Source organism: Strongylocentrotus purpuratus, unplaced genomic scaffold (assembly GCF_000002235.5).
Source record: "Strongylocentrotus purpuratus isolate Spur 01 unplaced genomic scaffold, Spur_5.0 spur5_scaffold_6, whole genome shotgun sequence".
Taxonomy (NCBI): domain Eukaryota; kingdom Metazoa; phylum Echinodermata; class Echinoidea; order Camarodonta; family Strongylocentrotidae; genus Strongylocentrotus; species Strongylocentrotus purpuratus.
The window spans coordinates 24,247,040-24,272,915 of NW_022145612.1; the positions used below are offsets into that span (position 1 = coordinate 24,247,040).

At 36.6% G+C, this 25,876-nt stretch overlaps 1 protein-coding gene across 1 annotated transcript; it reads left to right on the forward strand.

Moving 5' to 3' along the window:
- The first annotated feature begins 205 nt into the window (after window positions 1–205).
- On the forward strand, window positions 206–24,724 carry LOC115919144 (helicase ARIP4-like). Its single transcript, XM_030972064.1, has 20 exons — window positions 206–364; window positions 2,178–2,838; window positions 4,172–4,317; window positions 5,453–5,656; window positions 8,399–8,622; window positions 9,135–9,251; window positions 9,755–9,944; window positions 10,638–10,814; window positions 11,142–11,256; window positions 11,702–11,864; window positions 12,705–12,947; window positions 13,675–13,799; window positions 14,589–14,712; window positions 15,265–15,502; window positions 16,063–16,162; window positions 16,660–16,865; window positions 17,639–17,814; window positions 18,563–18,801; window positions 19,391–19,557; window positions 20,255–24,724. Exons 2-20 carry the CDS (start codon window positions 2,297–2,299, stop codon window positions 21,703–21,705), a joined length of 4,947 nt encoding a protein of 1,648 aa, XP_030827924.1. The 5' UTR covers window positions 206–364; window positions 2,178–2,296; the 3' UTR covers window positions 21,706–24,724.
- The last annotated feature ends 1,152 nt before the right edge of the window (window positions 24,725–25,876 follow it).

A 25,876-nucleotide genomic window follows, 5' to 3' on the forward strand; every position in this document is an offset into this window, starting at 1 on the left:
GAAAATAATAATCATGCATTCATGCATCAACAACTAAACATTAAAACATGTTCTATTCCGATTCTCCGGAAAGCTCAATTACTTAAGTCGTTTTGCAGTGTAAGCAAGGGAGATACGTCCATTTGGTACAAACACCAGTCATATGAGTTCGCTTATATATATATCAGTACTAATCGATTTTGGACAGTCAGAACTCGCACTGTACATGCGTCTCATATATAGTGTGGAAGCAGCGAAATATATGGGGAAAGTCCGGTTGATGCACCTTGCAATAGACCGACTCCGCCAGCGCAAAGGGGGAATTTCACGTCGAAACCCCGAGTATGGTGGTAAAATTACTCAAATAACGGATTCCCGATGATATGTAAGTACTTTTACTGTGTACTTGGAGTAATAACGATGAGATATTCTGCAAATTATATTTGATTTACGTTGAATTAAACCTACGTGGTTGTGTAATTCGAATGTTTTTTTTTTGTCTGTGTCGTGGATTAAATGCAGGGTCCATTCATCGGGTGATTGTTGGGTGAGTGTGTTATGTATGATGTAGTAGTGTTATGCAAGCTAAGCTCCGTAGCGTGTATGTAGCTTTGTACTATGTATCGGTAGTGCTTCTCGCGATAGCCGCTGACTGCGCCGGTCGACGACGGTGCTGCATGCTGTGGAAGCGATGACTAATGATTCATGCCAATTAATTCATACAAATGCTTGTCATCATAATCATATGAAGATTTTTGTAAGTTCCACTGTCCAGCTTCGAGTTGGACAAGCTTAGTAATTCTACACAGGATTAGGAAAAACTTCCAGAACATTCAAAGTCTAAAATGACTTAATAAAGGATAGACTAAAAATTATCAAAAATAAAATGTCAACATTGCAATATAGCTCCGCTTCTCGGCAGCCGTACGTTCCTACTCACGGTTAGAAAAAGGGGAGCAACTTTAGAATACCCCACCACAAAAATTGACCAAACGTTCGTAGGGTACCAAACGCTTTACCAAATCTCAAGACTTAGGCTTTTTAAGTAACACTAAAGCTAATCCTCGGACTTCATTCCTGATACAGAGAACAGAAAACAACAATTATTGGGAAGACTTCATTGCCGATACGGAGAACGAAAAACAATAATTATTGGCAAGACTTCATTGTCGATATTGAGATCAGAAAACAATAATTATTGGCAAGATTGCGTTGCTGATACAGAGAGCTAAAAACAATAATTAATGGCAAGACTTCGTTGCCGATACAGAGATCTAAAAAGTGAAAACAATAATTATTGGCAAGACTTCGCTGCCGATACAGAGATCTAAAAAGTAAAAACAATAATTATTGGCAAGACTTCGCTGCCGATACAGAGATCTAAAAAGTAAAAACAATAATTATTGGCAAGACTTCATTGCCGATACGGAGAACGGAAAACAATAATTATTGGCAGGACTTCATTACCGATACGGAACTCATAAATTAATAATTATTGGCGAGACTTCATTGCCGATACTGAGATCTGAAAACAATATATCTTAATCAAAATGACTGAATACTTGAGGATTAACACTTTCAAAACGGTTAAACAAACCGCCGTAAACATTTAAGATGAGATAAGATAAGATATTTATTTGTCTTTCTTTCAAATGACACATAGAGCAATAACGTTAGATCATTACACATTTACAATGCAAAATAACAAATTATGGCAATGATAAAAACAAAGTTAACTAAAAGAAAGACAAGGAGACCCTGGTAAAAGCAGAGCTTGTAATTATTAGGGTCCCCTTTGAGTCGGATAAATATGATGAATAGATATTTGTGACTACCTAAGAATATAATAGGGAAAAGGGGGTATAAAAAACAAGAAGTGTACACACACAACAACCACAACAACAAACGAGAGATGAGACTAGACAAGACGGGAGAAAAGAGGAAATATGAGAAATAATAGAAGACTACAGCACATCGACAATAGGCACAGCACACAACGGGCACAAGACAACAGGGGGAGGGAATAAGAGGTTGACAATCTGAAAATATTCAGTTAGACACATATTACACACATATTAAAGGTTAAACGTAATGACTAAGTTATTTAAGACCAATATTGCAAACTAGCAATGTGCTATGTTACGTCAATATCTTCATAATTGTATGTATCTCTCTCTTGTTTTTCTTTGTCTTCACAGAACATCTGATAATTCATTTATCGGTCATCACAAGGTCCTCAAGTTTTCAGAGTGCCACATGTTGAAAAGGAACAGACGGGGGACTAAGTAATTTGGCTTGAAAGGAAAGTTAGTGAACCATGAGTAGTAATCATCCAATCAGTGATAGCGGTTCAGACTGGGATGACTTCCTACCAGCGGGGCTCCAGAGCGACGTCTCTTCAGCCTCCTCCGAATCTGAACCCGAACCAGCCCCCAAATCAAACAGAACTTCATCTCTTGATGACAATGAAGACAGTCGCAGCAGGCACAGTTCAAAGACACATTCGTTGCAAGGAGATGAGTATGCCTTCGATGATACCAAAGCTGAATCCACGGAGGATCCTACCCTAACTCGCTCCTTTCTGAGTGTCCCAGAAGGTTTAGAACCTGGTAAGGGGGGCGGAGATGGAGCGGGCGTCAGCAAATCTACCAAAACAGCCACCAAGAGGAAGAGGAGGAAGAGTGGGGCTGGAGGAAGTCCGAGGAGGAGGAGGAAAAAGAAAGTGAAGGATGCCCATGAAGAAGGAGATGATGAGGGAGATGAAGAGGAAGAGGAGGAGGGAGATGGATCAGGGAAGAAGAAGAGCAAAGGCAAGTCCAAGAGCAAAAACAAACCACCAAACAGGAGGAGAAATATCAAGTGAGTATACAAACTTTTGCAAGATAAGTACTAAATCTGAACATATCTTTGTGAATTCCCTTGTCAACTTATTGTTTTCCCTCTAATCAATTTGTTATTATAAGTAGAATATTATATTTCACAGTTATGTTTTTGATGATAATATATCCATTGGAGTTGAAAGAAAGGAGGGATCTACGTTTTAAAAAGTCAATGAATTGTTGTTGAGTTTGTTTGTTGTTTTTGTTTATAGTACAGATTGCATAAGGTGGTGCTTGTTTTGCTTCCCATCTCATTATGTCGTTTTGTGTGTTACATAAATAAGATTTTGGTTACATAAGAGAGATCTGTTGTGTAAGGTATACACACGAGTCAATTTGGTTGTGTGCTGAATTAAAGCTGTACTCTGTTTACATTTTCCATGCATGTAATAGATGTCAATTCAGACATGAGCTTTAGTATTGAAATGATAGTTTGATGAATTCAGAATGTTGTTAAATGGCTCTGATTTCATTTGAAAGGATTTTTCCCCCTTTCTTCATGCAGTACCATTTCAGTATTAATTCTATTTAAGCCCACCCTTTCTCCTCTTTTATACGTAACATGGTTTTACAGTACTCACATAAATTAACCAATGGTTCAGTGTAACTCTCTCTGGGAAACACAATGATCAAAAATTCAAAATATTTATAATTTATTGAACTGAAAATATTATTTATACGGTAGTTGTATTTTGAAATGCGAATGTTTATACAGGGCTTTATAAATTCTTTATTCTTTGTACATACTACGCTTTCAGAATTAGAAAGTCAATTAGAAAGAAATATATTTACATCTTCCTCTTTTGTAATCTTCCTCTAAATACTTCTTAAGCAATGTTTGGAGGTATACTAGTATTTGGTGAATGCAACCATGTGTTATAAGAATATTGAAGATAATGTTATTTTTATTCTTTTTAATACACCTTTTAAAGAACTTAATCAATATATTAGATTAGAATCAAGTGTATGTTCAAGGAAAAGGGGAAATTAAAATCTCAGGCTAATTGGATTACATTCCAACTATTTGTAAAAGACATTTTATAGATATAAATATATTATTAATTTTCAGGGTTGATAACAAAATGGGAGCAAGTACAAATTTCAATTTTCTTTTCTTATGATTTAAAAAAAAAAAAATCTCCAAGCTATTTTTTGCAAGCTCAACTTGATTTGAAATGTCCACGATGGGCAGGTATTAATACAACATCTAAAACAGAGCGAGAAAAAAAAATACTTTGAAAAGTACATGTAAATCACGTATCTTGTGACTAGCAGTTGATGCATTTCTTTATCTCACCTCATTCCATGAAAAGATCTTTCTTGAGAGAGGATCAGTTGGATGCTGAAACCTTGGAGGCACAACTCGAAGAAGAGAAGAGAAAACAGAGATTGGAGGAAGAAAGAAAAAGAAGATTAGATGAACAGAAGATACAAAAGATGGAATCATCCAGTGCAATTGGTATGTTATTCAAAGTTTCTTTTTTGCTGGAGAAAAATCAACTGCTCCTGATAAAGATTGTTACATTTTAAAGTAGAGGAAATGGATATTAAGAGTAGTAAATGTTTTGAAACAAGAAAGCAGGAATAGTGTCTTTTAAAGCCCCACTGCACTACTTGTAGCTACTTCCGCCCTCTATATAGCATATGATGCCTAAGCGGTACCCCTTGGTCCCCTATGATCCCCTTTTTCTTATGTTAATTGAGAGCTGATTTGATGAGATAACCACCTTTTAGTGACCATGCAGGGTGGTCTAATCCCTCCTGGCCAAACTAGTGCAGATAGGCTTAAAAGGAAACAACATTGGTAAAGTAAGGGCAATTATAGTTTTGGATTTATTGTCAAGTTTTTATATGATATGAAACTGAAATTTTTTACATTTGGTTAATTTATTACACATGAATGTAATGTTTATTAAAAGGATAAACACATGTCATGAATCTTGTTTTATTGTTAATGGTAGAGTATTACCTTAATCACATGTTATAGTTTAGTCACATATTAATCAATAAATCAAATGTATTATTAGTGTTTGTTCTTTAAAAATACCACCTTTACTTTTAATATAAATTCTCTTTTGATTGCTATTTTGTGAGCAAAATGTTAAATGGAAATCTTCCATCTTCATTTTTGATCTACCTCTGATATTAGCCAGCCATATAGCCTTTTGTTCTGTTAAAGGTAAAGACCAGTTATGGTCATGCGATCGCATTGTGAAAGAAACATGAAATCGATCAGAAAAGGTTGATCATCTAGCATAGATGTACTGCAAGGTTCTTGAATCATCAAAATGATAAGAAATTTGGCCAAGTCTTCGTAAAGTTACAAGCACTGTACACAGAAAGATGTATATGGGACTACGCACACGTGTGCGACACGTGCGTTTATCTCTCACACACCAATAGATCAACTAATTTACCAAGTATATCAATTAGTAGGCGGTTTCCCGGCAAATTTGTTATCATCATGTATTAGTCAAAACATATTCTTTCACATGATTGGTAATAAGAGCTTCCATTTCATTTTTTGAAATTGGGGCGTTTCCAATACTGGTCTTTACCTTTAATGTCTCCTTACACCTCTCTGCACTCCACAGTAGAGAAATTACAAGAAGCCGTAGCGACAATAGCAGCAGCCATCCCTGTTCTGACTGCATCAGTAAGCTCCGCCCCCGAGCCTGCCATCCCTATCCCTATGACGATACCAGTACCTGTACTCATACCATCGCTTGCAGAGTGCATTGTGGTTGATAGCGGCAGTGACAGCGACAAAGATGCCCTGATGAAAGCCCACAAACAAGGTACGAAGTGTGACGTCACATTGGTCCTATACATCAGGGGCCAGTTTCTCGAAACCGTCATAAGTCTAAGTTTGTGGACATCCCATAGAGATGTGTGTTAATTCTATAACACACGTTTCAATGGGAAGAAGTTAGACTTATGACTGTTTCGAGAAAGGGCCTCAAGTCCTATGCTAAGTTGTAGTGTTACCGTTAGTGTCAGGGGTAGGGTTACATCTAGAGCTACAATTGGGATTATTGGTGGGCTAAGGGTTGGGGTTAGGGTTTGGTTTTGGTCATGATAACCCAAAGACTCGCTCATAGGACCCGTTTCACAAAGCCTTTTTTCAATGACAAATGACGAAAATCAGTGACAAATCTGCTGATAACCAATCAGAAGCAAGGATTTCACTAGCTTATATCAAAAACTTTCATTTGTCACTGATCACAAGATTTGTGAAACACCCCCCAGGGGCCTGTTCCTAGAAACCGTCATAAGTCTAACTTCTTGACTATCCCATTGAAACGTGTGTTATAGAAGGACCAAATGATGGCATTGTAGGACCAATGACATCAGGTGTAGGACCAATGGTTTGAAGAATCATGACCACAAGGAGCTGATGGTAAACAGATGGTTATCTGAAAGTCTTCTCTATATGAGGCATAGCTGTGGGTGTGTCATCCTGAAGGAAACTTGGATGTATATATATATATTTCATTGTAATGTGTACATCCTTCCTTTAGAGGAACTCTAGTTGAAATCCAATATTTGGCATACTGCTGTATGTCTTCAAAATGTTATATTAGGCATATCAGTATTGTTTATTTATATCACTTCTTGGTACATTCATATTTCGTCCAGGATTAGGAACTATTATAATTGATTCTTGAGAGTAGCTGCTGTATTAACATATCGCTCTTATTAGGTTGAAGTGGTGATATTATTATATCAGATGAACTTGACTTACAGTTAGCACTGAGTTGGGAATTCCCCTAAATAGGCAAACTGGGTTACAAGAAGAAGCAGCTGTAAAGAATTAACAATATGGGATTAATTATTTATGGAATTGCCTAGTTAGAACACACTTCCCCCTTTTACAGTTGAATTATTTTGAATTACTTCAATCTTCAACTCAAAATAGGTAACATGCTAAATGAATGCATGACAGCTATTTAATTTCTGCATCATCATCCATATTACATACATGTAAACTGCTGTTCATACTGAGGCTATTTGAAAACATGCACCACTATGTCACCTTTAATTTGTTACATGACAAATTGTTTTTATGTGAAACATGCTATAAGAATATTGTAGGTTTCAAAAGGAGAAAATTGGGTGTAAATGGAGATATTATCGAAATGGATATTATGATGTTGCCAGTATCATGTGTATTGCCAGTTGCTGAAATGTCTGCTTAATATGTTTTTGTTTTGTTTTTTAAGGTCATGGAGTGCAATGATTATATATGTCCAGGAATATGCATCACCCATCTATTAATGGTCAAGCATTAAAAAATCATTAAATTACTATGTACATGTACATGTATGGGTCCCTTTTCACATTCTTAATTAACATTTAGCTTGTCAATAGATAAGTAGAGGAGTTGTGTCATTTAGGCATATTTCATTCTCTGCAATATCAAACCTTTTCACTGAAATGGTTGGAAACACATGTTTTAGAGCCTCATACTTATGAACAGTTGTGGTTAAAGAGAAAGAATAATCACGTCATTTCAATTTCAGAGAGATACTCACCATTCTAACATCACCTGCTGAAAACAAAGTGCTGTGCTTTGCCACATCTTTGCATCGGAAGTACAATATATGCATATAAATGTGTATACATGTTTGTACATGTACATGTATATGCATTTACACTTCTCCTGTATTTTACGTAGATTATGATTATTAGTTTATAACGTGTATGTATCATATGTCTGTTTTGTCAAGGCGACCCCTCCACAAGTCTCATGCTTTATGGGAATTTTGCCTCCTTCCTACGAAACATTGTACATATATATATTTCATGATATGTTCATTTTGTTTTTGTGAAGGAAATGAATGTTAATAAATCGAAATTAAATATATCTCTTTAAAGGGGAAGTCCACCCTGAAATTAAGTTAGTTTTAATAGGAGTAGAAAAATGAGAGAAACAAGTCAGTGAAAGTTTGAGCAAATTCCGATTAAAAATAAGGAAGTTAGGATTTTTGAAGTTGTGATCAATCAAACACAAATTGGCAACTCTATGACGTATCATGCGAGCTCAACTTCCATTTGCTCAGTACTAAAAAAATCTAAAATTTTCATTTTCCCTCAAGAAAAATTTCAACCATACATGCACCCTAAATATAATAATTGCAAATATGTTTCTATACTCCCCCTGCAAGGAACAAATATATATTCCGTCATCAATAACGAAGAAAACATGATTTTATGGAATATTATGCACAAAGCAAATGAAGGAGAGCTCGTATAATAAGTCACAGAGTTGCCAATTTGTATTTGATTGATCACAACTTCAATAATTCATAACTTTCTTATTTTCATTCAGAATTTGCTCAAACTTTCACTCACCTGATTTTCTTATTATTCTGCCTCTATCGAAACAAACTTATTTTGGGGGTGGACTTTCCCTTTAAGATTTCGATTACATTTAGAATCCTATCAAAGATGTACAATACTGTACTGTAGGATCATACTTAATATTCTTTATGAAGTATTCAATCATTTCTCATTTCTTATTGATTATCTTTCACCAGAGCGAGAAGTAATCACAATCAGCTCCGATGAGGAGGTCTGCCTGGTCAGTGATAACAGTGAGGATGAAGCTGAGATGAACATGGTCAGTATCGGCTTGCATACCAATGATGAAGCCAACGTACCAGACATCCATGGTCGCGTACTGGTCAACGTCAACCATCCTCCAGATGACCCTGATATATACCTCCCTGACCACATTGCTCGAGCGGTCAAACCTCATCAGGTAGAGATAAAATGAAGCATTGTTCGTATTTCAATTAATCTATCCTGCAGTTTGCTTTAACATAGGCTTCATGTAGTTGAGTATATTTTCCAGATATGTCATTGCTCTGTTTCAAAAGCTGGTGCTGGTGAAGAAATGAATTTACATTGATCACTTTATTTCTTTGATATGAAGTCCTTGATTTTTAGTGGTAGCAAATTTAATACAAATGTAAGCAATGATTGCATTGGTTATGGTAACCTAAAAAGTGAATTCTAAAAAGATGAAATATCTTAAGTACTAAAATTTGTTAGGTGTTCTGCCTACTTGTCGGCTCAATTTTTAGTTCTAAGGTCGATAAGTGGATGTTATTCAATTTTTGACACAAGGACATGGGCTACAGATGAAGTTATCATTCCAGATAATAATAGGGTTATCTATCAGTTATATATCATATGCAATTTAAATGAAAATTGGCAGAGATTTCATGCATGAATTTAAAGTAAATCCATTTTCTTATCTCTTCCTTGAAGATTGGAGGAATTCGGTTCTTGTACGACAATCTGGTAGAGTCGCTTCAACGGTACAAAGCTAGCAGTGGTTTTGGATGCATTCTGGCACACAGTATGGGACTGGGCAAGACACTACAGGTAAGGAGAGTGTTATGTGCAAAGAGCTTGACATATTGCCAATTATTAATGCATGTGACAGAATGCTCAGCCATTGCAACACTTCATGTTTGTTATTGCTCAATGTTTGGAAGTTGATACATTGTCTTGCTAGGGCAATAAGCCAGTTCGTAAATACTATCTGCGCATGGGCAGATAAAGGTAATTTGTTCCCAAATTGGAAAACCAATCGAGACAAATACTGGTATTGTACTCATGAAAGTTATGTAATCAGTTCATTTATGCACCGTCTGTACATTTATCTGATACACAGGTGGAAGTATTCTTCTCAAGAGGCAAACAAAATATTAATGAAGCACCTCCATCACTTTGGCAGTGATTATTTGAGTTACCCATTTGTAAAAAAGTATGGCAGTTTCTACAGTGCAGAGCTGTATTAGATGTACATGTACCAGATGCCGATTCAATACTGACAAAATTGATGATAGTTTCTTCTTTCTCCTTGCATCTTTATTTTCACACAGTGCATCGCATTCATTTATAACTTCATGAAGTACACTATGGCGCACACGGTCCTGTGCATCGTACCTATCAACACGTTACAGAACTGGCTGGCTGAGTTTGACATGTGGTGTCCAGAGAGGCCGAGGCATTTCAACATCTTTGTTCTCAACGACATGCACAAGACACAAACTTCAAGGGCAAAGGTCATTGGTAAGTTGGAAGTTTGTTTTTCTAGACATGATGAAATTAAAGCCAAGTGTTGCCTATAGTGAAAGAATGTTTGCGTAGTTATATTATTCTGGCAAGATTTCAATCCTTCTACCATGAAGGTGCAGCTAGATATGATAAATATTGATAGGCTGTGTCAGGTTCATTATTCAGTCTACCTGTAGCATGTAAGAAGATATGGAGAAAAAAAACAGGTAAATACAACCCAAATATAAGGACATTCTATACAGTAACGCAGAATCTGTTCAGTAGTGAAAAGATGTATGTAATGCTGTACTATAGACCAGTTCACAGTAAGCACATGTCCCAAATGACCCTGAATATCCAGGGATCTTCAAAACATGATGAGGTCCCACTTTGTACATAATGAAATAATCACTCCCACAGCGATGGAGGTGCTACATAAATAGCCTTTGTTTCCCCCTTTTCAAAGAATACTTCCACCTGTGTATCATGGAGTGCACTGCTTGTGAATAAATAAACAATGATTACATAACTTTCATGAGAGCGTATCCAGTATTTTTTCTCCGTGTATTTGGTCTGCAATGACCTTCATCTGCTCATGCTCAGACTGCAACTATGAACTGGCTTATTATGTAATCATGATGCTTCCCTATGTGTTTGAAGACCATTGATAAACCCTAATCCTGTATTCTTTTTCTTCCTCCTCCTTAGCTGAATGGAGACAGTCTGGAGGGGTTCTTCTGATGGGGTATGAGATGTATCGTCTGCTGGCTAGGTCCAAGCAAGCCAGCCTAGGACGACCTAAGAAGAGAACAAGCAAGTCTGGCAAGTCCTCGCCACAAATCATTGACATTGATGAGATGGAGGCTGCAGCTGAAATGGCAATAGGTAAAAATTGCATATAACAAAAAGCACTGTACACAAATATGGGTATATGGGACCACACAAACAAATGGCATCACAGTGTTGTCCAAACTTCTTAACTATTAGTGATATATTGATTTGATGGCAATCCTTTTAATGGAAAATTGTTTCTATTATATTCTTTATTTCTGAAAATGAGAAAATTAATCAGTATTTAACTTTTTTTTCAAATGTGAAAAAGAGCTCATGGTAGATACTTATTTTTGTTAAAAAAAAATTAAAAAAAATCAATATCCTAATCAACCTGTTCAAGACAAACTGTGAAATGATGTTTATTATTTCCCATGTCAGATATGAAGGCAGCATTGTGCAATCCAGGACCTGACATGGTTGTTTGTGATGAAGGTCATCGGATCAAGAACAGTCATGCTGGCATCTCTCAAGCACTCAAGGGAATAAGAACAAGGTTTGTAACCATTGTATGTTGCTTTAATCCATTCTCACGCTACAGTTAATATAATGAGGTAGAATAAAAGCTTTCTGCTAAAAAAATGATTAAAATTTTATAACTTGATGATAACTAGTCATCTCTGTCATAATTTAAAAAATTGTAACTTTCCATTGCATTATGCAAACTGCAAGCAAATAATACAATATGAGAGGTATTTTATACAAAATGACAAAAATAGGTGAAAGATCACTGAAAACAATCGATGGTATTTATGAAATAAACTCATTTTACTGACGGAACTTTCAATTTGACTTATTGTATTGACTTATGGTTTATTGTATGTTGCTTGTCTTTATGGTTATGGTGAAGATTATGAGATTATTATCTCATCCCAACCCTTTTAGAATCACGATAATTGTCAGATTTGAAAGCATTGTCTCGTGCGTTATTCCTTTTGCAGGCGGAGAGTTGTGCTGACTGGGTATCCACTGCAGAATAATCTTCAGGAATACTGGTGTATGGTGGACTTTGTTAGGCCCAACTTCTTAGGTACTCGTCATGAGTTTGCCAATCTCTTTGAGAGGCCTATCTCCAATGGACAGTGTATGGACAGCACACCTTATGTAAGTTGGCTTAGTCAGCTTAGAGTATCAAGCATTCCTAATTTAATGCTTTTGAATATGTTATAGCTACAATGATGGCAGTATGAAGTAACAGTTGTGTTTAATATAGTAAGAAATTGGAAGGTGACGCATGTGTTTCTTGCAATTTGTCGATAGTGCAATGATACTAGGTAAATTTCCTATGTTGCAAAATCTTCCTTCTTAATATCTTGGTCTCATGAGAAGAAAAAAAACACTCTCCCTTTAGTTATGTTAAGAATATTCCCTGCACCACAAGTAGTAAATGTAATATGATGAACACTATAGCATTTTCCTGCAATAGAATAAATGATAGGAGAGGAACAGGAAGAAGGAGAAAGGGAATTTATGTACATTTACGTTAAAAACATCAGGCTGAATATGTCTGGTTGTTGCATCTAGTATAGATTTCAGGATTTGACAGTAGGGTCTGAACTGGCATCATTAAAGGTAAACCATGTTCAGCAGCATGAAAAGATTCAAAAGAAATAGATTGTCTTGTTTCTTTAGAGGTGTCGTAGTCGAGTGGATACGTCACCGGACTGTCGATCACAAAGTCAGCAATTCGAGTCCTACCGCGGCACTAATATCCTTTGGCAAGACGTTGATCTACATTTGCCTCACTCAACCCAGGTGGTGTAAATGGGTACCTGGCAGGAGTTAATTCCTTGAAATGCTAGAGCGTCGTAATGGCAGCCTTGCTAAAGCCAGGGTAGTAATCGGGAGCGCCAGGAGTGTCAAGTCTGATAGACATGAGCGCTATACAAGAACCCAATATTATTATCAATATTATTATTTGTCTGATCTGATTCCTGTTAATAGGATGTGCGATTGATGCGGTACCGAGCCCACGTCCTGCACAGTCTCCTGAGTGGCTTCGTCCAACGCCGAGGCTTCAACGTCCTCCTATCTACCCTACCCCCCAAGGAAGAACACGTCATCATGGTTCGTCTGACATCCTTCCAGCGAGGTCTCTACATCCGCTTCATGCAGTGCTTCACCGAGGCCGGCGCAGGAGGCTGGTGTTCATCGAATCCTCTCAAGGCATTCTCTGTCGGCTGCAAGGTGAGTGTCTTTATTCTGCTTTAGAAGTCTGTCTCATTGAAACACCTAAAGTATGTGTGAGAACTTCAGATGTAGGAGTCCAAGAATCGGTTGTTGCATGGAATTCCTTGCCCTCGTCGTTAAGAGAAATCCGGTTTCTAAATTCCATGAAAAGAAAGCTTAAATTATACCTATTATTTTCTTATCACTATGTTATCATTATTTTATCAGCTGTTTTAATTTAAATTTCAAATTCAATACCCACAACACCTTTGTTTTTCCTTTCTTTTTTCTCTGCCGAAATATTAATGTTAAAACTTGCCTATTCTTGGCACCATCATCTTGTCAAGCCTCAATAGGCTTTTAATGATGGCCCTTTTATTCTTCTTATTTTATATGAATTCACTTAATGTCCTTGTATTTTACCTTGAATGGCTTTGTATATATATATATATATATATATATTTTAATGTTTCGCATGTTTTTTAAACGGAAGAACAAATAGAGAATGAACTTGAAATTAATAGGAATTTTTTACATGTGAAATCAGTTCAAGGCACCATGTTGGCACATACGTACATGTATTTTCAAGAATCATGGATCACATTGGCCACTCTCCTTGTTCTTTCATTATTACACCTGCGGAGTTTTGCTAGGCTTCTTAGAGATACCTCAAGATGGCAAAAATGCAAAGTTATTGGACATAAAACTAATGTTGCAATATGCAATTTCATTTTTGTATTTGTAGATCTGGAACCATCCTGACATTCTTAGTGATCAGTTGAGTATTAGAGACAGTGTGAAAGACAATGTAAGAGACAGTGCAGCGGATGAACTTGATGCTGATCTTGACTTACCTGAAGTACAGGCAAAGTGAGTATAGAGTTGGATATTGGGATTATTAAGGACTAGGGGGGCGTTTCACAAAACTTTGTCATCAGTGACAAATGACAGTTTTTGTTATAAGCTAGTGAAATCCTTGCTTCTGTTTGGTTATCAACAGATTTGTCACAGATTTTTGTCATTTGTCATTGACTAGAGGCTTTGTGAAACATGTGTCTGATGTTTTTTAGTTGTCTCTCTGTCTGTCTTGGTTGTGATTACTAATTGAATACATGTCAAGAAAAGATATATAATATTGCTGATTAATTTGTAAAATCAACATCAAATTGATTAATATGATTTTAAGGTAAGATTTCAGAGGTTAAATTAATTTGCTAAAAATAACACTGCTCTTGTTTTGTAACTTTAACAATTATTTGTATATATATATATAAACCTCATGGAATAAACTGACCCCCACCCCCCTTGCACTTCAGTTTTTATAATATTTGTCTTTATCTGATGTGCTTATATCCTTGTGTGTTGATTTACTTGCTCTTTCCTGTATATTGAGCCATAATGATAAAAATAGTACTGCTCTTGTTTTGTAACTTAAAAATTATTTTTGTATATATATATATATATATATATATATACCTCATGGAATAAACCGACCCCCCCCCCCCCCCCTTGCATTTCAGATTTATAATAATTGTCTTTATCTGATGTGCCTATATCTTTGTGTGTTGAATTACTTGCCTCGTTTTTTAGATACGTTTACTCAAAATGTGTTAAATCAAATTGAATGAAATAATGTTGATTGATGTCATATATTTGTAGGTGTACGGGCAGACAGCAGAAATTACTTAAGAAACCAGCTGAGGAGAGAAGTTCTAGGAGAGGCGAAGGGTCGTCATCTGGGGGTTACATTGACAAGGTTCAACAAATCATCTCATTTGAATGGGTAGGTATCTCCTTTCAAAAGTCAATCCTCATCAATTAAATTCAAATTCAAATGAGTAATATTTACAAAAATTCTGTTTTTGCCATTGAATGGTCCTGCATATATCATAATATGCTGTGTTTGACAGCAGAGTGGAGTTTAGACCATTCATCTGTCCTGTATAAGACATTTAACACATCGAGCAAAGCTTGTCTAATTTGATGACTTCATTACTAATGTCTGTGTTAATTAATTAGTCTTTTTTCACAATGTTGAATATCTGTTATGTCAAAGCTTCCAACATGTATTAATGTGTTATTATTTTCATATGTATAAAGACACGAAAGTGTTACATCCTATTCCTTGTCTTGTTAAAGATTGAATATATGCATGAAACTATTTGATTTGAAAGGCAAATGCTAACTGAGTAGGATTTCATGATGTGACAAGGGTGTACACCAATCTAACATGAAAATATTAATAACTTTGTATAGGACTTTTGAAGAAATGAAAATGATCGAGACTCAAGTTCTCAGAATAAACCCTGATCTAATTTTCTCTTGATTTTAATAGGCAAGAGACATCATGAAGAACTACACACGGAATAAGCTCTGCAACGGAGGAAAGATCATCGTTCTCTTCCACATCCTTGAGGAGTCGATCCGTCTAGGAGACAAGATCCTGGTCTTCAGTCAGAGTCTTAGCTGCCTGTCGGTCATTGAGAAGTTCCTTGCCAAGTCCACCATCCCTCAACCTCCGAACCCTCCTCCACTCATGCCCAGGGAGTGGGTCCGTAACCAGACGTACTTCAGTAAGTTTACAAATGGTTGTTTGATGTTGGTGGTGGTGCTTATACAGTCAAACCTGCTATAGTGACCACCTACCTACAAAGACCAAATTTTTTGATTCCCTTGAAAATGGTTTATCATTGAAACATGTACTAAAAAAAACGTGTACCATCTGCCTATAAAAAACACTTTTCTTGTCTCCCTTGGGTGGTCTTTGTAGACAGGTTTCACTGTAGTTATTACCGCTGTTACTGATGATGATAGTGATTATAAAGATGGGATTTATACAGTTGATGCTGATGATGATGCTGATGATGGTGGTGGTGGTGAGGGTGATGGTGGTGGCAGTGGTTATGATAAAGTAACAATTTTGGAGTCTGATACTATGACGATTAAGGTGTCTGGAATGATGTATTAATAATGATACTCATAAATTGATGATAGTCAATGTGAAGATGTTTGGGAATCTTTGTAGTGGAGATAATTATGGACCTAGATATGTTCTGTCAGTTGTCTGGCTGGCAGTGCTTCAGGAAGAATACCATATCACTCCTTCATGGTGTCTTTTATATTTGTATTACAGGACTAGACGGAAGCACAGCTGTCTCTGAAAGAGAAAAGATGATTAACCGATTCAACTCACCTGATAACAAAACAATCATGCTCTTTCTTCTCTCAACAAAGTAAGTCATCATTGTTCTACTAATTAATAAGTTTTTAATGCTGCTACTAATTTCAAGTTATTCCAAGGGATATTACAACTACTAAATATAGTTCAGTTGTGTGAAATCGCTACTAAAGGAAGATGAAACTGTTTTAATTTATTATAATAACAATTTTGTTAAGAAATAATATTTGTTCTTTTGAGCTTTAATCGTTTTAAAGTTTACGACTGAGGAATTTGTTTGTGCCATGTCTCTTATAGATATCTCCTGAGGAATATATACCAAGATCTATCTGATGTTTGAATATAATCAGAGCTAGAAGCCTAGGTATCAATTTGATTGATTCAAACTAAGCAGGTGAAATGAAATTAAATGAAATGAATGTTGAATGAAAATTGAATCTATGATTGTGATCATATTAGAGGTGGGTACTGGCTATTTAAAATGATTCCTCACAACCCAAGTGATAGTCAATTTAGATCAACACAATTCATTTGTCCGTTTATTATGATCAGAGCTGGATGCCTGGGTATCAATCTGATCGGAGCAAACCGAGTGGTCGTCATGGACGCGTCATGGAACCCGTGTCACGATGCTCAGGCGGTATGTCGGGTCTATCGGTATGGACAGACCAAGAAATGCCATGTCTACCGTCTGGTATCAGATCAAACTCTGGAGAAGAAGATCTATGACAGGCAGATCTCTAAGAAAGGAATGTCTGGTAGGTGGAAACACATTGCATACCTATATTCAATGTGTTATAACTAAACTAAGCTATACTATACCACACATGACAAGATATGACATGACAAGCATAATTTTACTGACTTGACAATTTTGTTTGCCACTCAGTGGTACCTTATGATCTTTGAGTGCTCCTGCCTTCCTAAACCTGGGGGGTGTTTCACAAAACTTGTCATCAGTGACAAATGACAGTTTTTGTTATAAGCTAGTGAAATCCTTGCTTCTGATTGGTTATCAGCAGAGTTGTCACTGATTTTTGTCATTTGTCTTTGAAAAAAGGCTTTGTGAAATGGGTCCCTGCCATCTTCTTTGGCCTAATGTGTATTTAATTATTTTATCATCATATTACATGTACTCTTTTTTGGAAAAACATGTGGTACATTAACACTAGAGTTTTTCATGTTCAAAAGGGGAATATTGTTAATTTTCTGTTGCAGTTTGGTGTCAATTATTGTATCTGTAATCACTCCTTTCATGCAGTGTACTGTTATGTCTTAATGCACAGCAGTCTTTAGGTGTGTATGAAAAACAGACATTTAGATTTAAACATTTGCCAAGACTTCTTTCAAGAGTTAGAAAGCCACTTTGATAATCAATGGATGGGGCTGTGAAGAGGTTAACTTAAAGCAGTCGAAATTGTCTAGCACTTTTTGTAAGACGATTAACAAAACCAAAACAATGTTTTTTTCTAGCATCTTAAATTCCAGACAATTAAAAAGGGACACATTTCATTTTTATGTTTCATCTCAGATCGAGTTGTTGATGAGATGAATCCCGAGATGAACCTGACCAAGAAAGAAGTAGAATCTCTCCTGGAGTTTGACGAGACCGACATGCCATTTGAAGACTTCAGTCATCTTGCTCCAGACATCGACGATCAGGTCTTGAAGAGTTTGCTTCTCAAACACAGTAATTGCATGACCAAGGTGAGGAATAATGTCAAAATGTTTGACAATTACCTAATGCTAAATATCACTTGAAGAAAATATAACTGACTAGAAAGCTATGGTAATTAAGACAAATCAATGGGAATCCCTGTAATGAAAGCTTTTTAAAGAAATAGACATGGGCCTTTATAAAGTTTATATTTTCCCCCATATCGCAGCCCTTGCCCTGTATCTGATTGTACACACAACTCAAAAGGGAGCAACATAACCAAGAGTATTAGTAATTAATAACAGAAATTAAAAATATATTTCATTACATCAAACCTCACAATGCTGTATTCTTATAAATACTTTATTATCAAGTCCTGCCTTTGAATTGTATAAATCCCAGTGAGATGTATTTTTTCTTGAATACAATTGTCTGCCTGGAACCAGAAGGGTGTTAACTTTATGTAAAGTAACAAGTTAATGCCCTTCTGGCTCTCAATAAATCAAATATTGAGGGTTCAGTGACACAAAGACGTAACTCCATATTTTGCCAAAATGAGTGTTTGATATTAAAATATTCCCAAAAATGTGGGCTTTCCTTCATAATTCAATGGCTAGTGAAACATAGAATTAACTCTTTAAGGCCCAAGTGGACCTCTATCTTTAAACCACTTTTTCTCAAAATGGCCAAAATGGAGTTACGTCTTTGTGTCACTGACCCGTTGTTATGATGTACACATGGATCGCGCCTTCTTTTGAGAAAAAAATCAAACATTGTTTGTAAACTTTTGACTTTCAGGCACCATTCACCACAGAGTCACTCCTATGGGATCGGAAGGACATGAAGCTGACCAGAGCCGAGAAGATGCAGGCCAAGAAGAGTTACGAGGAAGAGAAGAAATTGAATCTCTCCTACTCCAGACCATCCTACGCAGCGTTCTATCCCAAGGGGTCTGGTCCAGGGGGCATGTCCGTACCTCCTGCAGCTAAAGGAGTACCCAATATGAATTTCAACACAGGACCTGCCTATCCCTACTTGTAAGTTTATTAAAAGAAATGTTTACAAATGATGTATGTATTTAATGCTAACGTGTACACACATTTTGTTTTGTCTTCATGACTCGTATAGATTCAAATAATTGTTATGCTATTGAAAGCTAAGTTTCCCTTTGGCCGCTAAGCTTGTCTAAATAGTGTTTTTATAGATATTGTAATGTTATACTTTGCAAGAACACCAGTTTGAGTTATGTTAGCATATAATACCTTCAATAAAAGTGCACATACATATAGTTCTCTTCATTCATGCATCTATGTATTCAGATATGAATTTCTTTTAGTTTCCATGTGTATCTCTTAGAGGCTGTATAAATGTATTTAAACAAATTGGCAAAGAAAGATTTGTACGTCAGTAGGGATGAGAGTTTACATCTTTTTCATCTTCTATATGTATGTATAGTGTACTATACCTGTAATGGGTAAAAGTGACATAAATAATATTCAAACGTTTACTCTTAGGCCCACGTATATGATTTGTTTATTCAAATTTGGTTAGTGAGGATAATGTGAAGTAATATCTTTAGTGCATGAACTTTGTAATTGACTATTCTTGTGTGTGTTTTGGTACCAGGCCCACATCATTGAAGCAGCCATTGCAGCGACCCGTAGCCAACGTGAGACCAATCCAATCCACCCCTGTACCCAGGCAGCCACCTACACCTCACGAGGTCACTCAGAAGAGAATCAGAGATCTCAAGAATGCTGGTGTCACTCTGCAGCGCATTGTTGCAACCACAAGTAAGACTGGATATTTTCTTTTCCTTGTTAGGTGGAATGACTTTCTTGCCATGATGACACCCTCTCCCTCCATATCTTCTTGTCTTGAGCATCCTCCTAATTAAAACCAACCCTACTGCTTTCTTTCTTCACCATATCTTTCCAAGAAATCTTCAGTCTTCCTTTCCCTCTTTATATGCCATCCACTCTCAGATCCCACAGTCTTTTCACAGGGTCACCATCTTCCCTTTTCAACACATGACCTATCCATGTCAATCCACTTCTCTTTAACCACTTCCACCACAGTTTCTTCCATACCCAACCTTTCCATGAGCTCAATATTGTTCTTTCTTTCGGACAGTTTCACACCGCCCATCTTCCGTACCGTGGCTCTTTCTGTTCTCTTCAAGAAACCTTCTTCTACTGTCATCACATTCTAAGTTTCTGAAGCATATGCTATCGCTGTTCTACCCCAAGCCTTATAAATAGATTCCTCATAAGTAGAATTTTTTGACATGGGTTTGTGTATATGCCTCAAGAAGGATTGCATTGTGTTTTTGGTGTTTTCTTTTCAACTCTATGGATGCCATGGAACAGTTCTTATGATATCTCTTAATTGATAAAAGTATTTCACTTGGAAATGAAAAAAAGTTTGTTAAAACATGTTTTGTTTGTAATGAGCATTAAGCAAACATCATATCCTACCTTTCCTTGACAGATATCATGCTACCAGGTGCCAATACATCTACAGAATCCACCTCCATGATCAGAGCCGGTGATGCAGTCACCTTCATCAAGACCAAGAAAGGCATCTACCTGCGTACTCATGAAGGTAAGATCCTGGCTGTCAGAGGTCCCAACGCAGGACCAGGATCCCTTGGGGCCGTGGCACAGGGAGCCTTCCCCGATGCAACACCATCAGACATGGGTATGGTTCAAGGAGGAGGAGGAGGGGGAGACGCAGGAGCGGGAGCATTGGTGGATGGAGAAGGTAGTGGTAACTATGGTACGCTACCAAACCTTGCCAATACGCAGCTAGGACAGCTATTATCACAGAGTGTCCCACCCAGGCAGCAGAGCAACAGCTTCAGCAACCCGCCTCTCTCTTTACCATCTGAAATCAAACCCAACTTAACGATGGCAGGTATGCCCACTACCTCGGGGATGTTTCCTCCATTTGCAATGTCACAGTCAAGTGATCGTGTCCCTTCAGATCTGGGTCTGCCGTCATCATCCTCCATGTCTAACATGGGCTTTGGTCCCTCTAGGTCATTGGGCTCGTTTCCTCCTTACCCGGTTCCTTACTCCTCCTCCTCCTCCTCCTACACCCCCTCTTACACCCTTGGAAATACATCCACTCTAACCATGGCAACGGATACTGTCATGCACTCTTCAGTTGCTGGGACATCATCTACAGGGGCATTGTCTGCCGGGATGTCGTCCTCAACACTCTCATCGTTAGGAGCCTCTCCATCACTCTCATCTCTAGGAGCCTCTCCGTCATTCCCATCCCTTGGCATGAACTCTACTAGCCTCCCCGAGACCCAGTCCTCCTTCCCTGACCTCTACCAAGACTCCTCTCCCAGCCCAAGCCTCAGCTATCCATCCTTCGGCGATGAATACTCCAATACGAGTCAGGGTCCTCTCGACACCAACCCAACATCATTGTCCTCTAACCTGGAGACCACCTCCATGTCTGGGAACCAAGGGCCGCAAGGTTTAGGGTCCATGTCAAGAGTAGATGAACCCATCTCAACACCCTCCCCCGTGGACAAGAGCAGTCTCCTAGCCCTTGCTCCAAGCCCTTCAAACCCAGTTCCATTCCAACAAGCTGCTAGTAATTCAATTCCAGCAGAAGGAAACCAGGTGAACCCTCTTTCAGACTTGATGTCCCCCTCCCCTGCCATGAGTGGCGGCACACAGAGTGTGAACCTACCCTCGTCTTTACCGTTTCCTCAAATGGAGATGAACTACCCCTACCCGTCCTTGAGTAGGACCAGCAGTGGACCGTCTAACGGTTCCATGGACTCTACTTCATCCCTGATGGACGACGGGTCAGACATCTCCAATCTCTCAAAGTTTGTTGACTCCTCCTTCCCCAATCTCATGCCATTTTCAGGGTCCCTCAATCCCGACTCGGATGCTAGTAGCAGATCAAATATGTCCTAAAGAAAGAGAGTTGGCCTTGGGAGGAATTAGCTATGGAGTATATTGAGAAGTGTGCAATTTACAATTGGAAGATTATTAGGTTATGCAGACTGTTTATAAAAGTGGTAGCAGATTTGCAAACATTTGTAATTAGTAATTATAGCAGTGAATGAAATGCTTCTAAATGAGCTTTATGATGTGAAAATATACAGAATTACACATATGTTCATGTTTTGTGTCTAATATTTGTATGATGTATATTATTTTACTTTGATAAAGCTAACCAGTAAATTCGCGTCAAGAAGGCCTTTACAGGAGGACCTTCGTCTGTTTCATTTTGACCAAAAGACAACCATAAAAATTTCAGACATGTGATAAACAATTCAGAACGGCACAATTCAGAACGGCACAATCATCTCTAAAGAATATTTTTGAAAAGTTTTTCCTTGGTTGAATTTCATAGTGTTGACCAAAATGAGAAGAAAACCTTTGTCAGTTTGTAAACAAATTTATTGATGTTTTTAAGGCTTTTACCTCTTTGAGGCTATGAACCAAACTCAAAAATACGTACTAGATAGTTATACGCTTTCCTTTTAAAGTTATTATTTTCTCCTCATTTGTACAGTACTTATGTGAGTGAAAGAATTTTTTTATTCAACTATTTTAGTAGTATTATCAGAAAATCAATGTTTCTATTCTCCATTGTAAATTTGTCGATATTTGTCTCTGTCTGATGTACCGGTATATTAAGGCAAAGGACAATATGATGTATTACTTTAATACATACAAGGCATATTTCTAAGCTAGTCTAGTAATCTATTACCTGGTGTAAGTAAAATATTTGAAGTATGTTTATGTATTGTTATGTAACTCGGATCTGATGTATTCATATACGGTTGGGCTACCAATATATCACAACTTTCTGATCTTGATTCTCAAGTAGCCATATGCAAGGAGCTTTCCTTGTTATACTTCGGTACTGCTCTTGCCTGTCCTGGTACGGACCATAGATGAGCAGTTTCTATACAAGAGTATCTATCATTTAGGAGATATATATGAGCTTTATTTCACTCTTGTTTACCTTACTAGGTTTTGTACATACTGCTATTTCAAACATATCTAATGGATGATCGTCACAGAACAGTATTTGAATCATGCTTGTGAATATTGGTAAAAGGGATTAATTGTAGCATACTTGTAGTGTTTTATCAGTTTTTATACGATATGCATGTTAAAAACTCTTTGTGCAAGAACGTTTCTTTCTGTGAAAGTGGTATTTTATGGCCTCTTTTTGCCTCTCGCCAATATGTAATTTGAGTCGATTTTTCATTTTTAATCTCAATGTTATATTTGTATTTACTCATTAATTTCCATGATTTCATTTTAAGACTTAGTCCATATTGATCAAGTTGGTAGACAATTTTCTAGTCCCATCAGCGGTGTATTATTCTTCATATCTCCTGTATTATTTGGCAGAAGACCCTACTGAAGTAAACTCTGAAATAAATTTCTCTTTCCTTTTGTTATCATTTTGATATGCTTGTACATGTACTTACATTGTTTAGTGAATATGAAAGTATTTCCTCTTAATGAATATATTAATGTCCAAAGAGTGGTAAATGATATTTCATTCTTTTTTTTAAAAGTACATCTCTATTTATTTAGAGTTGAAATACCTTGAAGTAAAAGAATGCATCATGATTTTGCAGTAAAGTTCAGCTTTCCTTGGAATCAAAATTACTTTGCCATTTTTCTTTTCATTACATTTTCAGATATCATACTTGTTTAAGACCAAGCCCTGAATTAAAAACTCTAAATCAACTTATTCAGTAATGTAAGCAGTATTTTAAACATATACATACTAATGTGATTGAATCCAAATGCCATTACTTAAATCGATTCAAGCAGTTATACATTCTGATACGCATACGGTTTGTTTACAATACAGAAGTCATGTCCAAAGCAATATGATATGTATTTTGTCTCGTGGCACAGAGACAAGCAGCCACTTTGTTTTGTGTAGATATTCAGCCGACAGTAAATCTGAATGTTTGATAATGAAAGACCAAAGGAGGGTTGAAAGCTGTATATGAAACGACACAAAGTTAGCAGATATGTGCTATTACAAGAAGTTTATTTTATCGTCAAATCAAATATTATTTATCGTCTAGTATGAGTTGCTTTCAATCTGAGGGATATGCAAAAAAGCACCAACTGACTTTTCTGTGCAAAGGTATAACAAATATATGTTTTGTTCCATGAAAAACAAAGAAGAAGTTGTGAAGTGCTTAACTTGCCAAATTTGAATAAATGTCCATTATTGATATTTGATTGCCTATTACATTGTTAAATTCAATCACAGCCATATTACCGGTAATGAAAGTAGGAAGTTAAAGGTTAAAAAAAAAAATTTTAGGGCAAATATGGCAGATATTAATTGGAATTGTATATATTCCTTGACTGTATGGTGAGCATTCTCTGAGGATTTGTATGAATTCAGTTACCAGATTGACTTTAGTTTCAGAATGTAGATTTATTACCAACCATATGAAAATTTACAGATTTCATCACAAGATGCAAGGAATAGGTCAAAGCATTCATAAATTCTAATGTCAAACGCGACCCTGCGATATTTCTTTTGTGCCAAATCATACTCCTCCCTGTCGTCGCATTCACAGCTGGTTTTATTTCAGTGAAGGTTATTCGACTTAAATTCATGGCTGAATCTAATCAAAAGCATATTTCTTGCATGAATGGTACATCCTTGCTTGCTGCTATGTCTCAATTATGAATTGTCAGTGTGAGTGCTCTTGTACATGCCACTCTTATCTATATAGACATTATTATGTGAGAAAATCATGTATGTGCTGCTCAATTGTCGAGTAACACCTCGATTACCCCAACGAGACCGACTTTAGGTCAAAAATAAACTGAACGTATGAAATTACATGAACATGAATGGCCATGAATAGGTTGGTTTGGACTCGCAAGTTGTTGATTCGATGTTGTGATGGGGTATAGCTTGTACAGTACGTCCCAGGAAAAACGAAATCGAAAAGTATCGATGTTTGTCATTCCCCGCTCATTTTTCCTGATTGAGGTGTCATATGAAAGGGCAGAAACTCAACTTTCTAGAAATGTGAATTTTTCTTCAAAATTCAGATACCGCATGCCAAATGTCTTTTTGGTTTCCTTCCGTGAAATATGCATTATCTGAGTAGCATCACATGAGAGACGAGACTCTACTCTTTCCAAATATGTATCATTCATTAATTATAGTTGTGATTAAGTTATGATAGAACATCGATACTTCTCGGTTTCGTTTTTTCTGGGGCGCACTGTATATCTAACATCTGTAAACTGCTTTATATTTGAGATCTTCATTAGGTAGTTCTACACAAATATGAAGCCCGACTTGAAACAATTACTCCTAAAGGATACATTTGATAGGTCTTGTTATTTATCGTGGAATCGTTGGCATGAACAGTTTTTGGAACAAAACTATGATGAATCATACAACTCACTTCAAAGAAAGTGTGTGGATTGGGACAATTGTTATGAATTAACTATATTACATTATCAAAAAACAATCAGCTGTGTTAGAATTTCTTTTCAATCATTGAATTTTCACAATTACAAATTTATGAATTCAGATGTAAATAATAATATACAGTTCAACATTCATATGTAGTCTTTTTTTCTTTCTTTTTTAAGCTAAATTATTTGTATGATGAATGTTTGATTGTCATGTGATACAATGTCAATGTCTTCTGTATTGCTTCGGCTCAAAGGAGGGAACTTTTATGAATAAATTATTCCTTTTTCACAAGACATATTTTTGCCTCTCAGCAAGTGTTATTAATACATGTATTTAGTTTACTCTATTTTGTTTAATTTTAAGTATTTCATCATTCATGTAGTCTGCAACAGTCTGAATATGCTTAGTGAGCAACATGGATGATACAATTATTTATTTAAATCAGTTTCCTCTAGTACCTCATCTAAAGACTATTGTGCATTTTATACATGTACCGGTACATGGTTTATTTTTTTCAATAGGCCATTTTGGGAATGTAACCAAATTTGTACAAATTATTTCATTCACCCAATACAAACAATTGTATTTGAAAAGTGATAATGCAAGTTGCATATATCATGTGTTGCTAGGTAGGATAAGTCATAATATTTGTCC